This window comes from Alexandromys fortis, unplaced genomic scaffold (genome assembly GCF_014885135.2).
Source record: "Alexandromys fortis isolate MF-2015 unplaced genomic scaffold, M_Fortis_MF-2015_v1.1 scaffold_29, whole genome shotgun sequence".
Lineage (NCBI taxonomy): Eukaryota > Metazoa > Chordata > Mammalia > Rodentia > Cricetidae > Alexandromys > Alexandromys fortis.
In genome coordinates, this window is record NW_026067891.1 from 2784115 (window position 1) to 2804707 (window position 20593).

General features: G+C 53.3%; 2 protein-coding genes across 4 annotated transcripts; both read right to left on the reverse strand.

Moving 5' to 3' along the window:
- Positions 1–6582: 6582 nt before the first annotated feature.
- On the reverse strand, positions 6583–9855 carry Mrpl28 (mitochondrial ribosomal protein L28). Its single transcript, XM_050135466.1, has 5 exons — positions 9512–9855; positions 8574–8726; positions 8040–8174; positions 7871–7957; positions 6583–6977 (listed from the first exon to the last, which is right to left on the reverse strand). The coding sequence occupies exons 1-5, from the start codon at positions 9797–9799 to the stop codon at positions 6867–6869; spliced, it is 774 nt and encodes a 257-aa protein (XP_049991423.1). The 5' UTR covers positions 9800–9855; the 3' UTR covers positions 6583–6866.
- A 248-nt stretch (positions 9856–10103) lies between these two features.
- Pgap6 (post-GPI attachment to proteins 6) lies at positions 10104–19692 on the reverse strand. Of its 3 annotated transcripts, none has more exons than XM_050135445.1 (13): positions 19443–19692; positions 16596–16770; positions 16309–16516; positions 15977–16104; positions 15485–15753; positions 15071–15390; positions 14584–14674; positions 14419–14503; positions 14016–14152; positions 13110–13288; positions 12888–13034; positions 11688–11804; positions 10104–11388 (listed from the first exon to the last, which is right to left on the reverse strand). In XM_050135445.1, exons 1-13 carry the CDS (start codon positions 19552–19554, stop codon positions 11092–11094), a joined length of 2265 nt encoding a protein of 754 aa, XP_049991402.1. In that variant the 5' UTR covers positions 19555–19692; the 3' UTR covers positions 10104–11091. The 3 variants fall into 3 exon arrangements, with proteins under 3 accessions (XP_049991402.1, XP_049991409.1, XP_049991394.1); XM_050135452.1 differs by having other exon boundaries at positions 11688–11759; positions 14380–14503; XM_050135437.1 differs by having other exon boundaries at positions 14380–14503.
- Positions 19693–20593: the final 901 nt, after the last annotated feature.

Genomic DNA, 20593 nt, shown 5'->3' on the forward strand with positions numbered 1-20593 from the left:
TATGTATGCTGGGGTCCCTCCAGCCCCTTTGTTGCTGCAGAATCTGTCTTGGCAAACAAAAGTGCACTGGATTAGCCACAGTGGATTAAAAGATTTGCCTCTCAGAGTTTACCTAACAACCTACCAATCACATCGAAAGCAGCTTTCAACCCCCGGGATGCATTTACCAAGCCAGCTGAGAGTTCATGGCCTATGGGCAGCAGGACTCGGCTGCAGTAGTAATACACCCAGCCACAGCCCATCCTCACACACAGCATTGCCATGGCCCAGCATGGCTTCCCAGCTCCTACAGGCTCCTTGCGGGTAGACTTAGGGGAAGGAACAGGATGCAAGTTAAAGGTGGAGGCCCAGAAATGGGGACTAGGTCTATCCAGGACTGCCTCCCAGAGGATGTCTTAGGGACCAGGCCTCTCCCGTGCCTGGCCTGGCACCCAATGCATTCACACATGTCATACATAGTAGCAAGGACAGAAGCAACATGGAGGGTGGCCACAGGAGGCAGGTGATACACCAGGCTCTTCTGTGCTGTGGCACATGGCCCCTCCGCTGTCACCTCACAGCATGTGCTCCTATACACATGCATACATATGTACACACACACAGACACACACGCGCGCGCACATACACACACAGACACACACACACACACACACACTCACACTCTCTCACGGGCATGCCCCTTTGATCTCCGAAGGGGACTCCATTGACAAGCTCTTAATCGCAGCTGCCTGTGCAGGGCTGTGCTCTGAAGTCCCGAGTAATGGGATTTTGTGCTTCTGATCTATCTGGGCTGGCTGCTCCCCCTGTTATAGGTGGACATTTTTTTTTTCTGTTGCTTCTTTTTTCCCCTTATTGAAAAAAAAAATTGCTCCTTAAACCGTGCCGATTTGAAGCGGCTTGTTGCCGAGCCCAGGCATGGTAGTCAGGGCACCAAGGGCCTGGGCTAGTCAGGGGGTCTTTGAAGCCGCCTGTGTGGAATCTGACATGAGAGACCAACCAAGGCGGTTTTCGGGCCCGTGGTGGTGTGGTGTGGCTCCATTCTGCTCAAAGTCTTTCTTTTGTCTCCTCCCTTGACCCTTCTACAGACCATGTGGGGTGAAGATCCAAAGTGAAGGTTTGGTGGGAGAGTGTGTGTGTGCTGAGGGTGGGTGGGCTGAGGGCAGGGCCACAACCACAAGAACAATGGGCTACAAGGACCACCTACATCCACCTGTCCACCCATTCTTCCATTCATCCGTCCACCCGCCTGGCTTACCTCACCTGCCTGGCTCCAAGTGCCTGATCGCGCCCCACTGTCCCGCTGTCCGCCATGATGGGCTTGGCTGTCCGTCCGAGCACTTTCAGCCACTCCAGGAAGCGGGTCCCTGCTCTTGGCCACTGTGTGGCTGGGAGGCAGAAGCGTGACTCTAGGCTGCAGCTCAGGCTCCTGCCGCCTATTGGCTGAGGCAAGGACCAGATGACGGGCCTCAGAACCCTATGGTAGCCATGGCAACCAGCCCCTTTAGACACCGCCACCCCCCAAGCCACTCCTATCTGCAGAGGGAGCAGGCAGTGCTACCAGTGGTCCCATGCCAGTGTCCCTTCAGAGGGGCACTGGGAGTGGCTATATAGTAACAACTGTCCCCACACTAGCTAGTAAGCATTTTTGTTATATGTTTCATACATGTCCCATGTGAAGGGGTCTCTGTCCACCTCATGGCCTTTCCTGAGATGTAACATGTCCTACTCGATTTTCTGGCTGAGGTACAAATGATATTTGGAGCCCCTACTAAAAAAAGGACTTCAGGTCAGGCTTGCCCCAGGGGCTGAAGGCCAGTCCTTCACTGGTTAAAAAACAAAACAAAACATTGAGAAGCGAGGACTGGTAGGCAGTGGGAGGAAGAACAGGGAGAACCCCACCCAGTCCTAGGTCAAAAGATCCAAGCTTTTGGCCTACCTCAGATAGAAGTTTGTCAACACTGTCTCTACTTACAAACCTCTCTACATTCTTACTTGGCAAAATTCTGGAACCCTTCTCTGGGTACAGGGCCTTCTGGAAAACAATGTACCCCCAGACCCAACTAATAATAGCCACCAGCAACACATTTAAGGATACCCCAAGAACAGAGATTCTCAGCAAGAGTATGCTGTATCACCCCTCGATGGACTGGCCATCCTGGTTACAGGCCTTTGAGCAACCTTGAAGTCACCAACATCCCAGTTCTGTGACATTCAGAAACAGCCTAGTCTGTTCAAACAGCCCTGGGAATAGCAATGTCTGACTAAGAGCCCTGCAAAGGTCTCTTGAGAACTCTCAGACTGCATCCCACTTCCTAGGTAAAGCCAGACCACATCCTCTGGGATTCCAGGAACAGGTATGATTCTCTAGGTCCTTAGAGAACGCCAAAGCCTGGCAGGTCCCAGGAACCTAAGTGGCCAATGAAAAGTGCCCTGCCAAGACTAGAGAGATCCAAGGGTCAAGAGAACCTGAAACATGGGTGGAGTGGTTCTTACATCCACGGATGAGAACAACCAGGGCTGGTCTTAGGCATCCAAGCTTGGAATAGTAACTCAGTGACCAGTCCCAGCATGGCTCATGGCTCAACTGCTTCACACAAGTCGGGCTAGTGTCTCCTGAGCTGCTGACACAGGATAGTACCTGAACTCGAAGGGTCTCCTTTAGACCACATTGGAGACCCACAGTAGACAAGTCTCATCAATGGGCGGGGTATGAGTGATGAATGGGAAGGCAGCCTGGGCCAGCTGGCTGTGGGAGAGTCCATTCTACAACACAGTGTGAACCTAAGGAGATTGACATGAGCTGCAGCAGGTGAGCTGGGGTGATGTGGGAGCTCCTCCTGCTGGCTGAGCTCTTCTGGTCCAGCAATCCAGCTTAGGATGGCTCAGAATGGACAGAAGACCTGGGCACTATACAACCTGACCCGTGTTTGCAGGGCAGGAAGGGTTCAAGTTGCCAGGAAACCATGGTGTTAGCACAGACCAAGGCAGATAGGTAGACAGTCATGCACAGGCAGGGGTGAAATCAGAGTGAACCTCCAGTGGCTTCCTGGGCTCAGAGTGCTGACGGGGCACAGAACAGGGTCAAAGGGCCTGCCCACCCACCCCTACCTCCCTAAATACCTCTGTACAATTCAGCATATAGGTGAGACTTTCAGACAAGTCAGGAAGAGCTCTGGGCTGGGTTACCTCATGTCATTCCACCTGTGAGTGCCAGAGGTCCTTTCCGGCCTTGGTCTCATCTCTAAATGGAATGATGAAGCCACAGCTGCTCAGGTCTCCACTGCCCAGCCCCCGTGTACAGGAACAGCAGCAGTGAGGCGTCACAGCAGCAACAGGACAGCTTCCTGCCTTTGTCATCACGGCCAGCTACAGTCCTTTTGACATGAAGGCTGCCCTCAGACTGTTGTCATAAAACATGGCAGGGAGTTACCCCTGCCTTTTGCAGGTTAGTCTTACTACCCCCCCCCCCCCAGTGCAGGCTCTGAGACACAAGCAGATGGACAGGATGGTTCCTGGGGTACAGAAAGAACCAGGGAGAGCGGCTAAGGCAGCTGAAGTGGAGGTTCAGGACTCGTGAGAGGCGAGGAAACGGGCGGAGAGCTATTTCCCAGTCTCCCACGGCTTGCATCTCAGTCCCTATCCCATGTGTGGTTTGCATTACTGACACAGGCTTGACTCAGTGTGTATGTGCATGCATGTGTGAGCAGGGGCACTCCATGTTCCCCCACCCCCACTCTGCAGCAAGCTGGAACCCCTCATCACCCAGAAGGCGGGACAGTGGTCTGTTTGGGACCTACCTGACTCACTTTACTGGGGGAGGAGATAAGTCAATCATTTGCTATGGAGCATCATCAGTTTTCTATCTCAAAATGTTTCTAAAGATGGGCATGGCTCACATCTATAACCTCAGAACTCAAGAGGGTGAGGCATTAAGCTTGCCTCAAATTCAAAGCCTTCCTGGGCTAAAGTGAGACCCTGTCTTAAAAAAAAAAAAACCCAGCAACAACACAACAACAAAAAAGGCAAAAACAAAACAAAGTTATTTGTGAGGATGTGAAGAAGAAATAAACACCACACTCCACTACAATGGGGCTATTCTGAGAATCAAAGCCAGGACCACACTAGAGTGCACCTCAGTTCTGCCTGGCCTTCTATAGGAAAATGGAACAGCCTTAGACTTCAGTAGCAGAGACTAGTTCAGGCCATACTCAGCACCTGGTACACCGATGGCCATCCTGAGCAGTTTCTCAGTAACCCCAATCCCTGGTCCAGAACCACATCCTCAAGAGTCACAGTATGTGGCATATGATCACTTGCCTGGAACACAATTCCCAACTAGCAGGCGGGGCCAGAGTTGAGTCTGGCACTCGACCTATTCTGACTGGATCCCTCAAGGCAGCTACAGGTCTCTTGAGGCCCCAGGAAACAAAAAAACAAGAAATCCCACAGGACCCAGCCCAGCCTAAGGGTGTAGAACATCTACAACTCCAGCCCTTGGAAGAGACAAGACGTGAGGATCTGGAATTCAAGGCCAACCTGGGCTACATAGTGGGACTTTGTCTCCAAAAGAATAAGCTACAGAAAAACTCACACAGGTCCTGCTTGACCCAGGCGTTGGCAGTGAGAAAGGAGATAATCAGACAGGTAGCTAGCTGAACCAAGTCAGACAGTGAGGACAACAATTACATATCCAACAAGGACCTAGTCCTACCTGGAAGAGATTAGTTTAATTTAGGAGACTCAAATTTAAAGCCAGTGATGTGGGAACCATACTAATAATTTAAACTGCTAGGCAAGGCCTTGTGGGTTCACCAAGGCAATAGCTGTCCGAGTACTGTTTGCTTTAGGTTATATATACACACACACACACACATACATACATACATACACACACAAACACAATATACACACAATACATATATATATTTGGACACAGGGTTTCTCTGTATAGCCCCTGGCTGTTCTGGAACTAGCTCTGTAGACCAGGCTGGCCTTGAACTCATAGAAATACACCTGACTCTGCCTCCCAAGTGCTGGGATTAAAGGCAGATACCACCACTGCTCAGCTGGTAAATATGATTTATTTACTGTTTGTTTTTTTTTTCCAAGACAGGGCTTCTCTATGTTACAGCCCTAGCTATCCTGGAACTCACTCTGTAGATCAGGCTGGCCTCAAACTCACAGAGATCTGCCTGCCTCTGCCTCTTGAGTGCTAGGATTAAAGGCATGTGTCACCACTGTCTAGCTAAAAAAAATTTAAATTACAGTTAGCGAGATGGCAGAGCCAGGAAAGACACTTGCCATCAAGCTTAATGTCCTGACTTTGAACCCTAGGACCCACATGGTAGAAGGAAAAGAATCAACTTTCACAAGTTGTCCCCTGACCTCCACATACATGCCATGGGCACGTGCAAGCTCACATGCACACTAAATAGAAGTAACTAAAACTTTTTAATCTAAGAACTATACACAGGGGCTGGAGAGATGGCTCAGAGGTTAAGAGCACTGCTTGCTCTTCCAAAGGTCCTGAGTTTAATTCCCAACAACCGCATGGTGGCTCACAACCATCTGTAATGGGGTCTGGTGCCCTCTGCTGGATAGCAGGCATACAAGCAGGCAGAACACTGTATACATAATAAATAAAATCTTTTAAAAAAAGAAAAAAGAACTATACACAGAGCAGGAGTAGTATGTGCTACACCTACGCACATACTGGGGCAGAGGCCAGAATAGACAGTAAACCTGAGGTGCACCCCTCTTGGGCTCTGACCCCAAGGCAAGCCCTGATCCTCATGGCTCTCTGTGCAGGCCCTCTTAACGCTGGCAGAATGTTCCATGCCAGTTTTGGATTGGGCATAATGAACACAATCAAGCACCAGCACTCCTATTGCTCCCCCTCAGAGGATCCCATTGTCCTACAACCAGTGGCCAGGCCCAGGTCAAGCAAGTAGTTAATGTTTCCTTTTATACCAGCCAGGTGTGGTACTCTGGGAACTCAGCTCCCACTACCACCTCATCTTCCTCCACACACAGCTGAGGAGACCCTCCCTGTCTTCCCCAGAGAAAGGAATAGGTTTCAGTGTTGCTGCCTCTGAGCCACCAGCTCTCGTGGCAAAAGAGGCCCCAAGGTCATTGGCCTGCCTTCCAGCCCCAAGCCACAGCCCCAACCACCAGGTAGAGGGGAGCAGTTAAGTATGGGGATGCTGAAGTCATGGCCTTTAAGCCCACGTGGCCCCATTTCCTGAATCATTGAAGCTCTAAACCCAGGAAGCTTTCCCCTTTAGCTCTGCAGGGCATACTGCAGAGGCCTGTGCCAGGCCCCAGACTACCTTCCTGTGCCCTGGATAACATTCCAGAACAGGTAGGGATGTACACTGGGAGAGAAGCAGCTCCATCTTGCTGTACCCTTGATGCCTCAACCATGAGGGACCTCTTCTCTAAGGAAGTTAAGCAACACAGGGGACCTCAGTCTCCACAGCTCAGCAGGGCGAACAGCTATAGCTGGACCGTGCAAATAGTCCCCCTGGGTTCCTGTGACGGGAATGACCAGGCCGGCCGAGAACACACAGAAGGACTGCAGACTCCCACGCAAACCAGCACACTTTACTGTGGCTCAGACTGCCTCGGACTTATTCCAAGCCCAAGAACTACAATGCTGTAAGTACTTGACCAGCTTGGACAGGCATGAGCTCCACTCCAGGCCGCCCAAAGTCCTGGCACAGAGGGTTCTCTGAACAGTCTTCTACAGGAGCTGTGTGGTCAGCACATGCCAAGCAGGGTTCACCCACTGCCCACCGGCGGTCCTTGTGCCCACCCCAACTGTGTCCACGGTGCTAAAAGCCCACAGGGAAGGCTGAGCCCGGAGTTCAGGCGCGGTCACCAGCTCTCTTCTGCACCACTGCTGGCCTGGACAGAGCCTGCTCCTGAAGCCGCTGGACCAGCTCCTCTACGTAGACCTTGAACAGGGGTACAGGGTCCTGAAGGGGAAAGGTCATGGTAAGGCTCAATGTAGCCCAGAGATGGAGTGCTAGGGAGGGTGGTAGCCAGCCGCTTCTAGCTGAACATGGGGAGAAAATGGGGTATGGGGAGAGCCGGAGATAACCAAAATCATATAAGACTGTTTGTGTTCCAGGACAGCCAGGGCTACATAGAGACCCAGTCTTGAAAAAAAAAAAAAAAAAAAAAAACAGGGCGGTGGTGCACGCCTTTAATCCCAGCACTCAGGAGGCAGAGACAGGGGCAGGCAGATCTCTGGATTCCAGCCCAGTCTAATGGTCCACAGAGTGAGTTCCAGGACAGCCAGGGCTACATAGAGACCCAGTCTTGAAAAAAAAAAAAAAAAAAAACAGGGCGGTGGTGCACGCCTTTAATCCCAGCACTCAGGAGGCAGAGACAGGCGGATCTCTGTGAGTTCGAGGCCATCCAGGTCTATAGAGCTAGTTCCAGGCCAGGCTCTAAAGCTACAGAGAAACCCTGTCTTGAAAAACCAAAAAACAAACAAAGACTGCTTGCCATCCTAGAGGGCAGAGAGCCTAACCACCAGAACAGGATTGCTTTCTCTTGACACCAAGAATCACAGGCTTCCCTGTACTGATGGCTACCACAGGCTCTAGACTTTCCTGGGAAACATGACACAAAAGGAAGATCCTAGGGGATACTGAGTGGCCAAGTAAACACCCAGTGCCAAAGGTCCCTAAGCATCCAGGGGAAGAAAAGAAAGAACTTCAGGAGAGGAATCATGCCATGCTTCGTCAAAGTGGCAGGAGCCAAATATATAGCATCATTTAGGTGCGGCAGTCCCCAAATGCTAGTCTCTGTCCAAAGCAGCCCCCCATTACTCAACCTCAGTGGCCAGTTCCCAGCTGCTCACCTTTTCCTCCAGGAGCCTCTGCTTCTCCACAGCCTCCTCCAGCGTCAGGCCAACCCACTCAGCCTCTGCCTCCGGAATGACAAAACTCTGAGCAAGCAGAAGAAAGGCTCGGTGAAGCGCGGGCCAGGCCAAAAGGCTCAGGCAGCGAGCAGGATGGGGAAACTCTGACCTTGTACTTCTCATAGATGGCTAGTCTCCGTTCGGGGTCGTCAGGGTGTAACTGGGGGTCCTGGCGAGCAAGCCTCAGCAGCATCCCTCGCTTCAGGTCCATGCCAAACTTGGAACACAGGTCTTCCTTTGGGGTCTAGCAGAAGATTCACATAGGGCAAGGTGCTATAGCAGGGTCCCACCCGGGTCCCACCCACCCTACCAGCTGATAACCCTAAGCTAGACCAGAGCAGATCAGGCATTGGAATCAGCACCAGCAAGGAAGCCTTTATGGGTCAAGCCCAAGAAAATGCCAAATGCCAAGAGAAGAGTAAGCAGTGGAACAACAAGTGACCTTCCTGAAGGCAGGAAGCTTCCACTGGGGCTGCACCAAAGAGCAAGCGGGCCCACTGTGTTTTGCTAAGACTTGTAATGGGTAGCCTTGGGTGCCATGTACTTCCCCCCACCATACACACACACACAAACACACACCATACATTCTGCTCTGCACCGCCCTTGACTGACAAGACTCTGTAGTGCACTAACCCCTGCTTGCCTTGAGAATATAGAAGTCGAACCCGTAGGCCTCATCAATGAGATCCAGGGTCCTCATGGTCACAGTCACGGTGAACTTCTTGTCCAGGATTTCACTGTAAAGCTCCCGAGTGAACAGCTGAGGCTTCCACACCTTCTTCACCTTTGCTGAGAGCTGAGCGTGCAAGAGAAAGCTGTTGATGACTGCTGGGGTGATTCACTACAGACCTAGTGAGCCCCAAAACACCCTTCTGGGAGCTGGGCTATGTGAGCTTGCCCTCTCCCCTCCTCGGAGGCTCCACAGAACCGCTGCTGCTAGGCAGGGCTCCTGGGGCTGGACCTGGACGATCACATAGATTGTCTGCTTGTATGTGTTCCAGATGCTGGCACAACTGAACAACTGCCACAGGCCAGCGAGTGGCATCCTGGAAGGCGTTAAACACTCTCCTCCCACAACACTTAGCTAGGAGTAGCGTTCCACCAGAATGATCGATTCCAGGCTCCAGACTTTGTAAGCTGCCTGAATCCAAACATCTCAGTTTATCATTTTTATGTGGGAGGAGCAAAGGTCTCCTGTCACAAGAATTAGACAAATGCTCATAGAAACTGGCAGATGACAACCAGATTTCACCTCTCCCTCCTCTTCAGCACAAGCGTCAAATCTATCCGTCCTTTCATCTCTGTGGTGCTAGGGATTTGAACCCAAGACCTCAAATGAGCTAGGCAATCACCCTTTTCCGTCGCAGCCCCACTCCATCCTTAATCTTGATGGCTACCTGACCAGGACCACCCCACTTCAGGACCCCACTTGACGCTGTCATTGGAGTTTTTTCCAAATTCTCGCCGCTCCACTTGTTAGCAATGATCCGTAAGCCAAGCGCTTGTGTCAGCCAGGCAGACGGTCCGCAGCGCCCAGAGCAGAGCCTGCCCAACACAGCATGCATAACAGCCCGCACCCACCTTGTCGTTGTTGGCATATCTGTAGCCCAAAATCAGGCCCTCTCCACCCCACAGCCCCTGCTGGGACTCTGGAGGGTAGTGAACTGAAATGGGTACGTCCTCGACTCGCTCGCGCTGCCCGTTCTTCGGGTTGATCTTGAACTTGACTCCGTGAGGTCTGTAGTGTACCGGGGTGGGCGTTCGTTCTTCTTCGAGCGAGCGCAAGAAATGGGCGGGCAAGCGCGCATAGATGCCCTGCCGCAGCCGCAGCTTCTGCCACAGGTACACAGGATACTTGTGTAGAGGCATTGCGTGACCCTCTACCTCTGAAAGTTGCGCGCTCGCGTCCGCCGGAACCGGATCCGGAAGAGCGTCGCCGAACGCGTACCTTTGCTCACTGCCGATTGGTAGCAATGCCCATCCATCTAAAACAGTCTCTTTGCCGCAGCCTTCTTTAGGGACCGTGGAAAATTATCTAAGACAGCAATGGTTTAAGGTACCGTCTACCAAGTGCACCCCGGGAGTTCCCTAGCATCTTTGGCAGGTCTGTTAGAAATGGGGTTCCAGCCTCCCTTTCCCTCCAGGGACGCAAGAAAAAAACGTAAAACACTCGTTTGGTTTGAAAAATCATTATAGATTATTAAATTAATCAATTACATAAAAATATGCCTTCATAGAACAGTTTAACATTTTACCACCTCCCCCCAACAGTATATACATGTTTCCCCTTTCAGGGGCTGAAGTGTGCTTTGGTGGCCAAATAAAGGGTGTCAGTAGCTGGGGGAACAGCCCAGAAAGTCCATATCCCGACAAAACCAGGACAGACGGTCCAAGGCCACAGAGCAGTGGAACAGGACCACTGCACCAATCAGTTTAGAGCCCCCAGGAGGCTCCAGAAAGATTGTGCCAGGGCTCCAGAAACTCTGCTGAAGCCTCAGCTGATTCAGTAGGGGGTCAGCATCCTAGGGACAACACAAATTAGTGCTACTAGACTAGGACCTAGGGAGGACCTTTAGGATGAGGAGGGTACGTAAGTAGGGTAGTGTGTGCCTTCTGGGGCCACTCCTCATACAGCTGAGTACCCTGCCACTCCAGGTTCTTCTCAGGATCCGTGGCTCCAACAGAGAATGAGGGACAGTGCATTTCCCCCCCCCCCCCAGGGCCTTATCAGCTCTTGGACGCATCCACAGCAATGGCAGCAACAGGGCATCCCCATGCCAAGGCAGGATGGTACATGCTGTTAGGGACAGTGGTCTCTGTGGACTCAGTCCTTGCCTTGTAGGTCTCACATTACAGCTTCACAAGCAAATGGGACAATAGGGATCCCTTATCTCTATCTTCAACCTTAACATAGTGATCTGCCCAATAATTGTACCTGCGGTCTCCAAGTAAAAGCAGCTGCGACCTACAGAGGACAGTGGCAGCAGCAGCCACAAAGATTTAGGGATGGAGGAGGAGTCCTCTTCTCTGGGAAAAGAAGCCAAGGGTCGCAGGACAATTTTATTCAGGTGGAAACCTGGTCGGGCTAGATAGGCACCTCTCTTGTTCCTGCCCTAGCTGAAGAGGTCATCAGAGTATCAGGTGTCCTTGAGCCAGCCACATCACGTCACTGTGTACAGCTCATCCCGATCATTCCTGCAGATCTGATAGTGACAAGGGAACTTGTGCAAGCAAGCCCACGGCTCGGCCGGCTCCTCTGGTGGTGGCAGGAGGAAAGCTGCACTACCAGCCAACAACATGTGCCAAATGCTGTGCGTGTAGTAGTAATTCTCACTGGTCATCATGGACGTGTAGATGGCGATACCTACAGAGGCCATGGAGATGCCAGGCAGGAGGTAGAAGACCCAGCGCTGCCACGAGGTGGGGTAGCACTGACGCCGGTGCCCACAGCGGTACATCTGGAATGAACAGCCACAAAAATGTCAGTGCCGGCCGAGTGCAACTACAGTTCCCAGGAGTTACAGAGTCTATCTAGGTCTAGGCAGCAGAACTGCATACAGATGCATGGCTAGCGGTCCTCAGGTCAAGACCTCAGGCGCACAGCCATACTGGGGCTCTATGGGTGGCTGCTACTGGCTCTGAGCAGGTGTGGAGTTTTGGAACCCTTCTAGCAAAACTGGGATCATAACCAAAATTAAGGGCCTGGTTCTTTTCTTGCTAAGTCTAAACAGGAGAACCTATGGGCCCTGTTCCTTACCCACATGGAGGCCATGATCACAAAGGCAAAGAGGCAGGGTCCCATCAAGTTCCAGATGCCCCTGCGATCCATCTGCAAGGACATGGCGATGACCAGTGTGCCCAGGACAAACAGGACCTGGGAGAGACACGGGGATGGTTTGTGGGGTCATGGGGAGCCTTTGGCTAAACTCATCTATGACGGCATAAGACAAAAGTACTGGTGGTCAGGTATGCTGGGTACCCACTATCAGTTTCTCACCATTCTGGCAGCTCCTCTTGGAGTTATTGGCAGGTTTTGACGATTTTGATCTATTCCTGCTCAGCCACCTGAGAGGGAAGTGTCCTTCCTCTAGTGCCTTTACTGTGTCCAAAGGTGAACACAGAACCTTCTGAGGACTAGGTGGTGATGCCCGCCCCTAATGGGCAGTCTTGACCATACTCGCATGATCTTGTATACCAAGCCTTCCGGGGTCTCTCATCAGGATGACCTTAGATGCTCCCTTGGAGAGGACCCATACCTAAGTCTCCATCAACACATCTGCCCACGGCCAGGGGGCAGTTCATATGCTTAGCACTCAGTCTGCAGGATTCTTTCTTTTTTTTTTAAATATTTTTTTTATGTATACAATATTCTGTCTGTGTGTATTCCTGCAGACCAGAAGAGGGCACCAGACCTAATTACAGATGGTTGTGAGCCACCATGTGGTTGCCGGGAATTGAACTCAGGACCTTTGGAAGAGCAGACGATGCTCTTAACTGCTGAGCCATCTCTCCAGCCCAGCAGGATTCTTCAGAATATTCCTTGCCTACTTTTTCCATATGATCGTGGAGTGTCTAAGCATGCCCCTGGCGAGTACCCAGCCTGCAGACAGTGGACATAGTTCACTAGTGCCAGAGTCATCTCCACTGTCCAGCTGCTGCATAAAGTCCCCAGAGTGCCCTAGAACAAGGACCCCAGGAGCATGGTTGGGGCTTTTCAGGGAGGCATGGCCTGGCTCCTCTTTGAGCTTAGGGTCCTGAACCCCCATCCTCCTTCCTGGAATCCTCGGATGAGCACACCTTTCCCCCACAGCTTCCCATGACTTCCCCCAAGAGTGGCTAGTTATCATTTGAGATGGCTCCCAGCCCTTTCTGTTTCGTCCCTCTTTGTCACTCCACATACTGTGTGTGAGAGCCTCTACTTCCCTGGAGCCCAGGCTTGGCGTCAGAGGCCACTCACCTGTTTCAGGATTGTCTTCAGACGGGCCATGCAAAGAATGGTCACCCAGGTGGACGCCCCCGAGCCCAGAAAGTCGCAGTACTGGAGTGTGTCATAGCTGAGGATACACAACACTGCCTCCCCCGGCTGGTCACAGGCGTGGTAGAACTGTGAGGTACAGCAGTGAGCAGCAGCCCTGACCACCCCCACCCAATTTCCCCAAGGGATTAGGGCCAACCCTACCGTGGAGAAGAACATGGTGTAAAAGTAGACAGAGGCCTCAACCAGGAAGGACCGGTGCAGGGACACAGCAATGGGGGCCAGGAACATGAGGTTGCTGAGTGTGAGCAGGAGCGCGGCTGCCCTCTGCTGGGCCACAGTCTGCGCTGTGCTGTTGTCGGTGCAGCTCCACCCGCGCCAACCTAGGGGGCCACACAATACCTGCATGTGTGCTGGAAGCAGATAGTCAGCTTCCGAACTTTCAGGCCTCATCCTCACCCAGACGGAGGAGGTATAGACACAAGCCTAATGGAATCCACAGGCGTGGTAGGAGGAAATTGGTACCGACAGGGACTGGCAGAGATGGTGGGCAGGCATGGGCAAGTGTGAAGAAGTAAGGAGAAGCATAGCTCACGCAGGCAGTCATGGGCAGTGGGAAACAGGTATGGACAAGTGTGTGTAGATACTGGCAAGTGTGAGCAAGTACGCCCAGCTGTGAGTGGGCATGAGCTTGGAGAAGGATGAATGGACAAGTATGAGTAGGTAGGGGCAGGTATGAATAGATATGAGTTGGCAGGGACAGATATAGAGATGTGTGGACATGTAAGGACGAATGTGGCAAGCAGGGACAGATGGGAGCAAGTGTGAATATGCAGGAACTGCCATGAAAAGTGTGGACCAGCATGTAGTCACAAGAAAAGTGTGAGCAGCTGGACATAGGCATGGACAAGCACGGGCAAGGGCAACAGTTGTAGGGGCTGGATGGGTGTGTGCAGTCAAGGGCAGGCAGGATGCAAGCAATGCCAAGGTCAGGAGGCAACACCTCCTCTGCAAATAAATGCCTCAGTGCCCATATGCCTGGAGTGGGGTGGGGGTGGGGAGATCACGGGGAGCATGGGAAGGAGGGGGAGGGAGATTTGCTCTGCTCACCAGCTTTGCAGCTGCAGCCTGCATACAGATAGCCGTATCTACGGAGCAGGAGGCACTGGCCATAAGGCCCACAGTCATTCAAACAGGGCACCAGATACAAGATGGTCTCCACACGAGCTATGGCCTGTTCACATTCCCTGCAAAGGAAGGGCCTGAGCGGGCTGGTTGCAGTGCTCTGCTGGTTCTTCCAACACCAGGACTCCCAAGCCCAGCGCTAAGCCCTCCAGGCTCCAACAGCTGAGACACTCATTTTCCCCACTAGCGCTGTTGGGGGGTAGAAAAGGAAAAACCCCTCCTAAGACACAGATGCTTCCCTTCACTGCTACCAGCCCATGTCACGGTGCCCAGGCCCAGATTCACATACTCAGAACTCTCAGGGCACACAAGCTGCAAGGAGAGGTACCAGTTGTCTGTCTCCGGGTAGGGAATGATGAGGTTGGCCGTGTGAGATGAGGCACTCAGAAACATGGAGTGGCCCTGGAAGAAGGCTGCACGGGGTGGGAGGGCCTGTCAGAGGTGGCTAGAGGGGACAGTCAGTCTCTCCACCAAGAGTGCCTGCCCAGAATACCTGTGGTGCAGTTGAGTGAAGTGTTGAAGCTGAGGAAGGGCGAGCCAGCGTTCAAACAAGCTGCTACCAAGGTACCATTTGTGATCTCTGTCTGGAAGGGGAAATAGCACAGATTAGCCACTGCCAACCCCTAAAAAGGTATCTCGCCTGCCCACCTTGCATGTTAGCTCAGTCATGATGAATATTTATTATGCGGGGAGGTGGGGGGAACCTCTGGCTAGCCCAAGGTTGCTTGATCATGGTCTAAATTCCCTTCAGTTGTCTCTGGTTCTAGCAATTCCCTTGCCAATTTGCACAGATAAAATTATGGTAACTTCTGACAGGGACACTACTCCAATGGATCCCCTTCTGGCCCAAGCTGCTGGTATCACGCTAGGGCCTGAAAGGCCACCCCACCCCAGTCTCAATGCTGATGTTACTCTGTACCCTGAGATAAGCCCAGGTCACAAGCAACTGTAGACTGCTTCGGTGGGCTTCCAGAGGATACCTGGTTAGCCCTCAGACTGATGACGAGAGAGCCCCCGCTGTCCATGCCTGTGTCAAGACGGAGCCGCATTACAGAAGGTATGTTTGCATGCACCATCACGAAGGCTCCATTCAGAGGTTGGAAGTGTACAGACACCACGTCCGTGTCTTCTCTCATGACTGGATAGTTCAGGAGACAGGAGGGGGCACTGCCTACGCCACCACTCCTGCCCAGTTCCCAGTGGGCAGGGCTTTGGGACAGTCGGCCCACAGAGGTGTCATGGCTCTGGTTTGGGTTGTTTTGCATAAGACGATGGAAGGTCACACTCCATGGCCTGCACACTGTCAAGAGGACAAGGGGCTCAGCCAGAGGAAAGTCTGGAGTTTTGGGGGAGGTAAGCAGAGCCAGTCCACCCCTCCCTCCCATGTAGCCCACCTGTAAAGGCAGCTTCAACATTGAAGACCACTGACACATGAGGTCCTGCCAGGTTCTCAACTGTCACTTGTAGCCACCGGCCCCAGGGTGGTGAGGACAGCAGCAAATAGCAGGACGGAGTGAGGCCAGTGCAACTCAGCACCTTTTGGAAGTTTCTAGGCAGGGTGGATGCACCCACTGTGAGACGCACTGGGCAGCCGGGGCTCACACTGGACACACAGCCCTGCAGGTCCAACCGAAGCTCCTGGGTGTATTCAGGGACAAAGATCCTGTGGCAAGGTAGTGACTCAGACTCACTAGCTCATATTGTGAACTTACTTCCTCTAATCTGCTTAGGGAAGATATCTGGCTCTCTTCCCAACATGTCTCTAAGGTACAGCCTTCTCACCTGCAGGATGAGACAGTGGCACTACCCCCGCTCTAGACCCAAACCCACTCTAGACCCAAAGCTTGGGGCTACGGGCCAGGCTTGACCTCCCCATCTCCACTCACTTGAGGTAGCTGGCGTGGGAGAGCAGCGTCTGTGGGAGGGGGACATCAGGCTCTAGGATGGAGACTTCAACCACCCTCATGACCAGCATATCAGGCTGGAAGAAGTAGGCACAGGTAGGAACAGAGCCCTGGGAGAGAACAAGGCAGGGAGTGATGAGGTCAGAGAATGCAGGATGTAGGCCAAAGGAGAAGAGCTTTGAGGGGAAACAGGGTTGAACCCAGAGTCAGGTAGCTAAGAGAACAGTAAGGTCTGCCTCAGAGGTGGACAAGAGGTTGGTGGTCCTCCATGTATCAGGGGGTTTGGCCTTCATCCCAGGCAGTCAGCCCCTCACCTTCACCTCGATCTTCTGGGATGAGGGAGGGAGGTGAGCCACCACGAACCAGTCCCCAGGGGCTGGGTGAGAGATGTTGACAGAGGTGTTGCCCAGTAGCATGGTGCTCAGCAATGCCCTGATGTGGAAGGAGGCCTGGCTCAAGGTGTTATCAGGGAAGCTAGTGCCCAGCGGGTTGATGACAGGAGGGGCGCCATAGCGGAAATGCCTGGAAGAGATCAGGTCAAGGGTCAGGGACAGGATTTTAGCCAGGCATGGGTGCTAGGGACAGAACACTGGGTACCTACACCGTGATTTCTACGTCAGTGCATGAGGGACTGCTCTGGGACACGTGCAGCAGCCAGCGAAGCAGCACTGTGTCTGGGGGCACGCGGAAGTGGAAGAGCCGGGTGCTGCCATACCAGCTGTAGAAGGACAGCTTCTGTGGGGCCTGAGAGAAGTGCTCAGATACCAGCCCAGCCTCTATAAGGAAAAGGTAACAGTCAGGTAGGTAGGGCAGATAGGAAGAATGAGGCTGCATGGACATCAGGTCTTAGACCACCTCTGGACTTTGTCACTCATACGTCAATCTTAGCCAAGGCAGAAAACACCTTCTGGCACCTAGATGTTGTCTGCAATAATCTCAAGTTTCTCCTAACAGTGAACAGTTATTCCTTTGCCTCCTTCCCCTAGATGGCCACTGCCTATTCACCAGGGACTTTGCTTCTCACACGGCAGCATCCTGCCAACACTGAGGTCAGTAGCCCCTAACACCCACCACCTTTCGATGGACCCACCCAGAGCCGATAAGCTCTCTTTCTTTCTGTTGGTTAGTTAGCTCCACCACTTGCATTATATCCTGATGCATCCTGACCAAGAGATGGAGACTGCAACACAACAGGGGATAGCCAGGAAGGTGGTCCCCTTCCCCCCCCACACACACACTGATACACCTGCCTTGATCACTGGACCATCGCAAAGGCTCCTCCCTCCCACCTCACCTCTGAACCTCTCCTAACCACATGGGCAGGTAGGGAGGCTTGGTCCAGAAGGTAGTTGCCTCTCCAATCAGTTATGACTTAGGATACAGCCAGATCCCTACTCAGAAAAAGACCATAATGAGGGACTTCTCTGTCCAGAAGCCTGGACAGCCATAAGAACCAAGGGACAGCCAGGCAGAGGTGGTGCACGCCTTTAATCCCAGTACTTGGGAGGCAGAGGCAAGTGGATCCCTGTGAGTTTGAGGACAGCCAGGACTGTTACAGAGGAACCCTGTCTCTTAAGAAACAGACAACAAGGGCCAGATGGCTACTTGGGTTCCAAATGGCTGACACCACCAACTGCCCTCAGGGCACATACCCACGCTTGGTGGGACAAAGACAAAGCAGACAACCAGGCAGATAAAGCTCCCAGACCCTGTAAGAACCCTTCCAGGCTCCTACCCCTCACCTAGTGCCAGCTCAGGCTTTGTGCCTGTCCCATCTTGGGTGTCCCTATGGATAGGCTAAGGTAGACTGCTGTCCCTTAATGAGTAATAAAGTGCTTTAAGAGAAACACAGTACTGTTGGCATCCTTCCCACTCAGAAAGCCTCCCTTTGCCCCACTGTGAAAGTGGTGCCTGCCTGGCTCCCCCAGGAGAAGGGAGAAGGGAGTCAGGTGAGCAGCTGGCTTTCTTGCCAGCCATGTGACTCCTCCCAACAGAGGCACCTGGAGAAAAGATAGCAGTCTGCTGGAAGGAAGCTAAGGGAGCTGCCAAGGAGCCTGGCATGGGGGCAGGGCAGAGTGAGGCTCCCTCAGTAAATTCCCAGCTCTCAGGGACCTGCAGGCCCCATTCATCAGGTTGAGGCCTGAGTCCCAGGAGCTGCTAAGGGCCCTAAGGTGGTGACATGGCAATGGAGCAGAGAAAAACTGAGAGGCAAAATATTACTTCCCCAGCTGAGGCAGGACAGAGTCCTCACCCCTAGGACTGTGACCTCTGAGGAAGCCAGGTGAGAGAGGTCACCCTACAATGTGCTGGCCTGCTAAGGGAAAAGTCTTTGGGCCCCACGAAGCCTTTGTGAGGAAGGTCACTTGGAATAGAGCTGACATTTGTGATGTTTGAATACTTAGATGAGACGTACTCAAGGTTGCCTTAAAACCAGGTACCAAATTCTCATGTCTAAACAACCCCTCCAGGCTGCCTTGATGAAACACTCACTTATTTTGTTGAATGTATTGGACCTGGACAATTGGCATGATAGGGTGAGCCCCAAGCAACAGTTGGAAGGATGGAGAGGGCCAGCTGAACAAACTCCCGTCTGCTCCAGGCACCTCTCGGAGGAGCAGTACTTCAGAGAAGCGTGGGGATCAGGAGGGGTGGATTCGGAAAGTGGGACGAGAGAGACAGGAACTGTCTCAGGAACATCAGGTAGCACAAAGGACTGGGGAGTTTCAGGCAATACTGGACAGGTACCCATCTTGCCCATTTCCAAATGTCTAGAGTCTCACTGTCTACCAGTCCTGCCTCAAGCACAGCCCAGAGGGTCAAAGATCTAGCAAGCCATAGTCCAAGATGTACCGGCTTAAAGAGCAGAAATGCAGAGTAGCTGGAAAACTCCCCTAGAAGAAGGACCCTTTTGTTACATCCATTCTGGTCAGCCAGCATCTCTAGGGCCAGCCGGCAATACAGTATAATCGGTGAGAAGCAAAGCCAGTAATCAAGAGTGACCTTCCTGGGACTGGAATAGGAACAAAATGCTGGCTGGACCCCTAGTACAGAGTCTGGCCAACTTTCTCCAGCTATTCCCTTCTACCAGAACAAATGATGGCCCTTGTCCCACCACGATTCAGCTATTCTTCATTGATAAGTTCCTCTACCTCCCAGCTCTTAGGTGCCACAATCGCTACCCCAAGCACGGGAGAAAGGGACCGGTAGGGTACACTGCAAGTGAGCGAACTCGGCGGGCCCGGAGACAGAAAAGCGAGCGTGGGGATTTCTAAGCCCCAGACGCCCCACAGGGGGCGCAACCCAGAGTGAGAACAGAGCTACATCGCCGCGCCAGGTGAGCGCACAGGTGCCCCCCGTGAGTCACAATCCGCCCCGCGACCTCCCCCCCACCGCTCCCCCTGCCCCCAGCCCGCGCCTCGAATGGCGCCTTAGGCCGGTGCGGGCTCACCGCTCTTCTTGCTGTCGCCGGCGGCGGCAGGCGGGGGCCGAGCGAGGAGCAGCAGCAGCAACAGCAGCGGCGCTGCCGCCCGCGCCGCGCCCCCGGCCCCAACCCGGCGCATGACTCCGCGCTCGGCCCGCGCTACCCCGCCCGCGTCCCGCGCCGCTCGCCCCCGCCTGGGCAGCCCCCGCCGCCTCTGCGGCCAGCGCCGCTGCCTCTGTCCCGAGCTCCCATGGCTCGGCCAGACCTGCAGCCAGCGCCCCGGGCACTTCCGCCTCCGAGGCCCCGCCCCGCCCCGCAGGGAACCGGCCTGCGGTCTAGGTCCCCGAGGGTGCGGGACCGCGTCACCTAGGCCAGAGGGAAGTTGGGCAGCAGGGGCCCAGGGAGGTCGCTTTTGGAGGGGAGGGGACACGGACTGACGGGCGATCACGCAGCTTGAGGGGACAAGGGATGGGAAGCACAGGATGGAGGGTCCTGTAGAACTCTTTGGGGTACAGAGGGCAGGTGTCACGTGGTAGACACAGACACAGGGTGAGGTGGGACACAAGGCAAAGGTCGCGCGGGGCAAAGGGGACTCAAAGGTCACGCTGGACACAAGATGAGATACAGATACGGAGGAGAGGGACACCTACTTGGGACCCGGGTGGAGTCAGGGCAGAGGGGTCTTGCGGGACGTGAGAGAGCACGGGACTGGAGTCTCAAGGCATTGGAGGTGGGGAAAACTGTTGTAGGGGAGGCGCCATAGGATTCATGGATTAAGTAGTCCTGTCGAAGGCTTGGGGCACTTCAGAAGAGTTACATGGGACTCATTTGGGGGCAGGAGACAGAATTATTCAAGACATGGGAACGGAACAGGGGGGCCACGCAAAACGAAGGAACATAGGGTAGCATAGATGTGAACTGGAACCCGTAGGATGTTGAATCCGGAGGGCTGTAGTACGAGCCCAGTAATAAGTAAGCCAGAATTAGCGTCCCAGGAAGGTGCACGCTGACCTTGATTTGAACTGAACCTCGAGCTGCCCGAAGTCCCCCCCTCCCCAATCCACCGTAACAACACACTGCAGCAAAGGCATAAATGACTAAATGGAAGAGGGAGGTGTTCTTTTTGCACCCCTGAGAATTGGATAACTGAGTTTCTTGTCAGTATTGGATGCACTCCT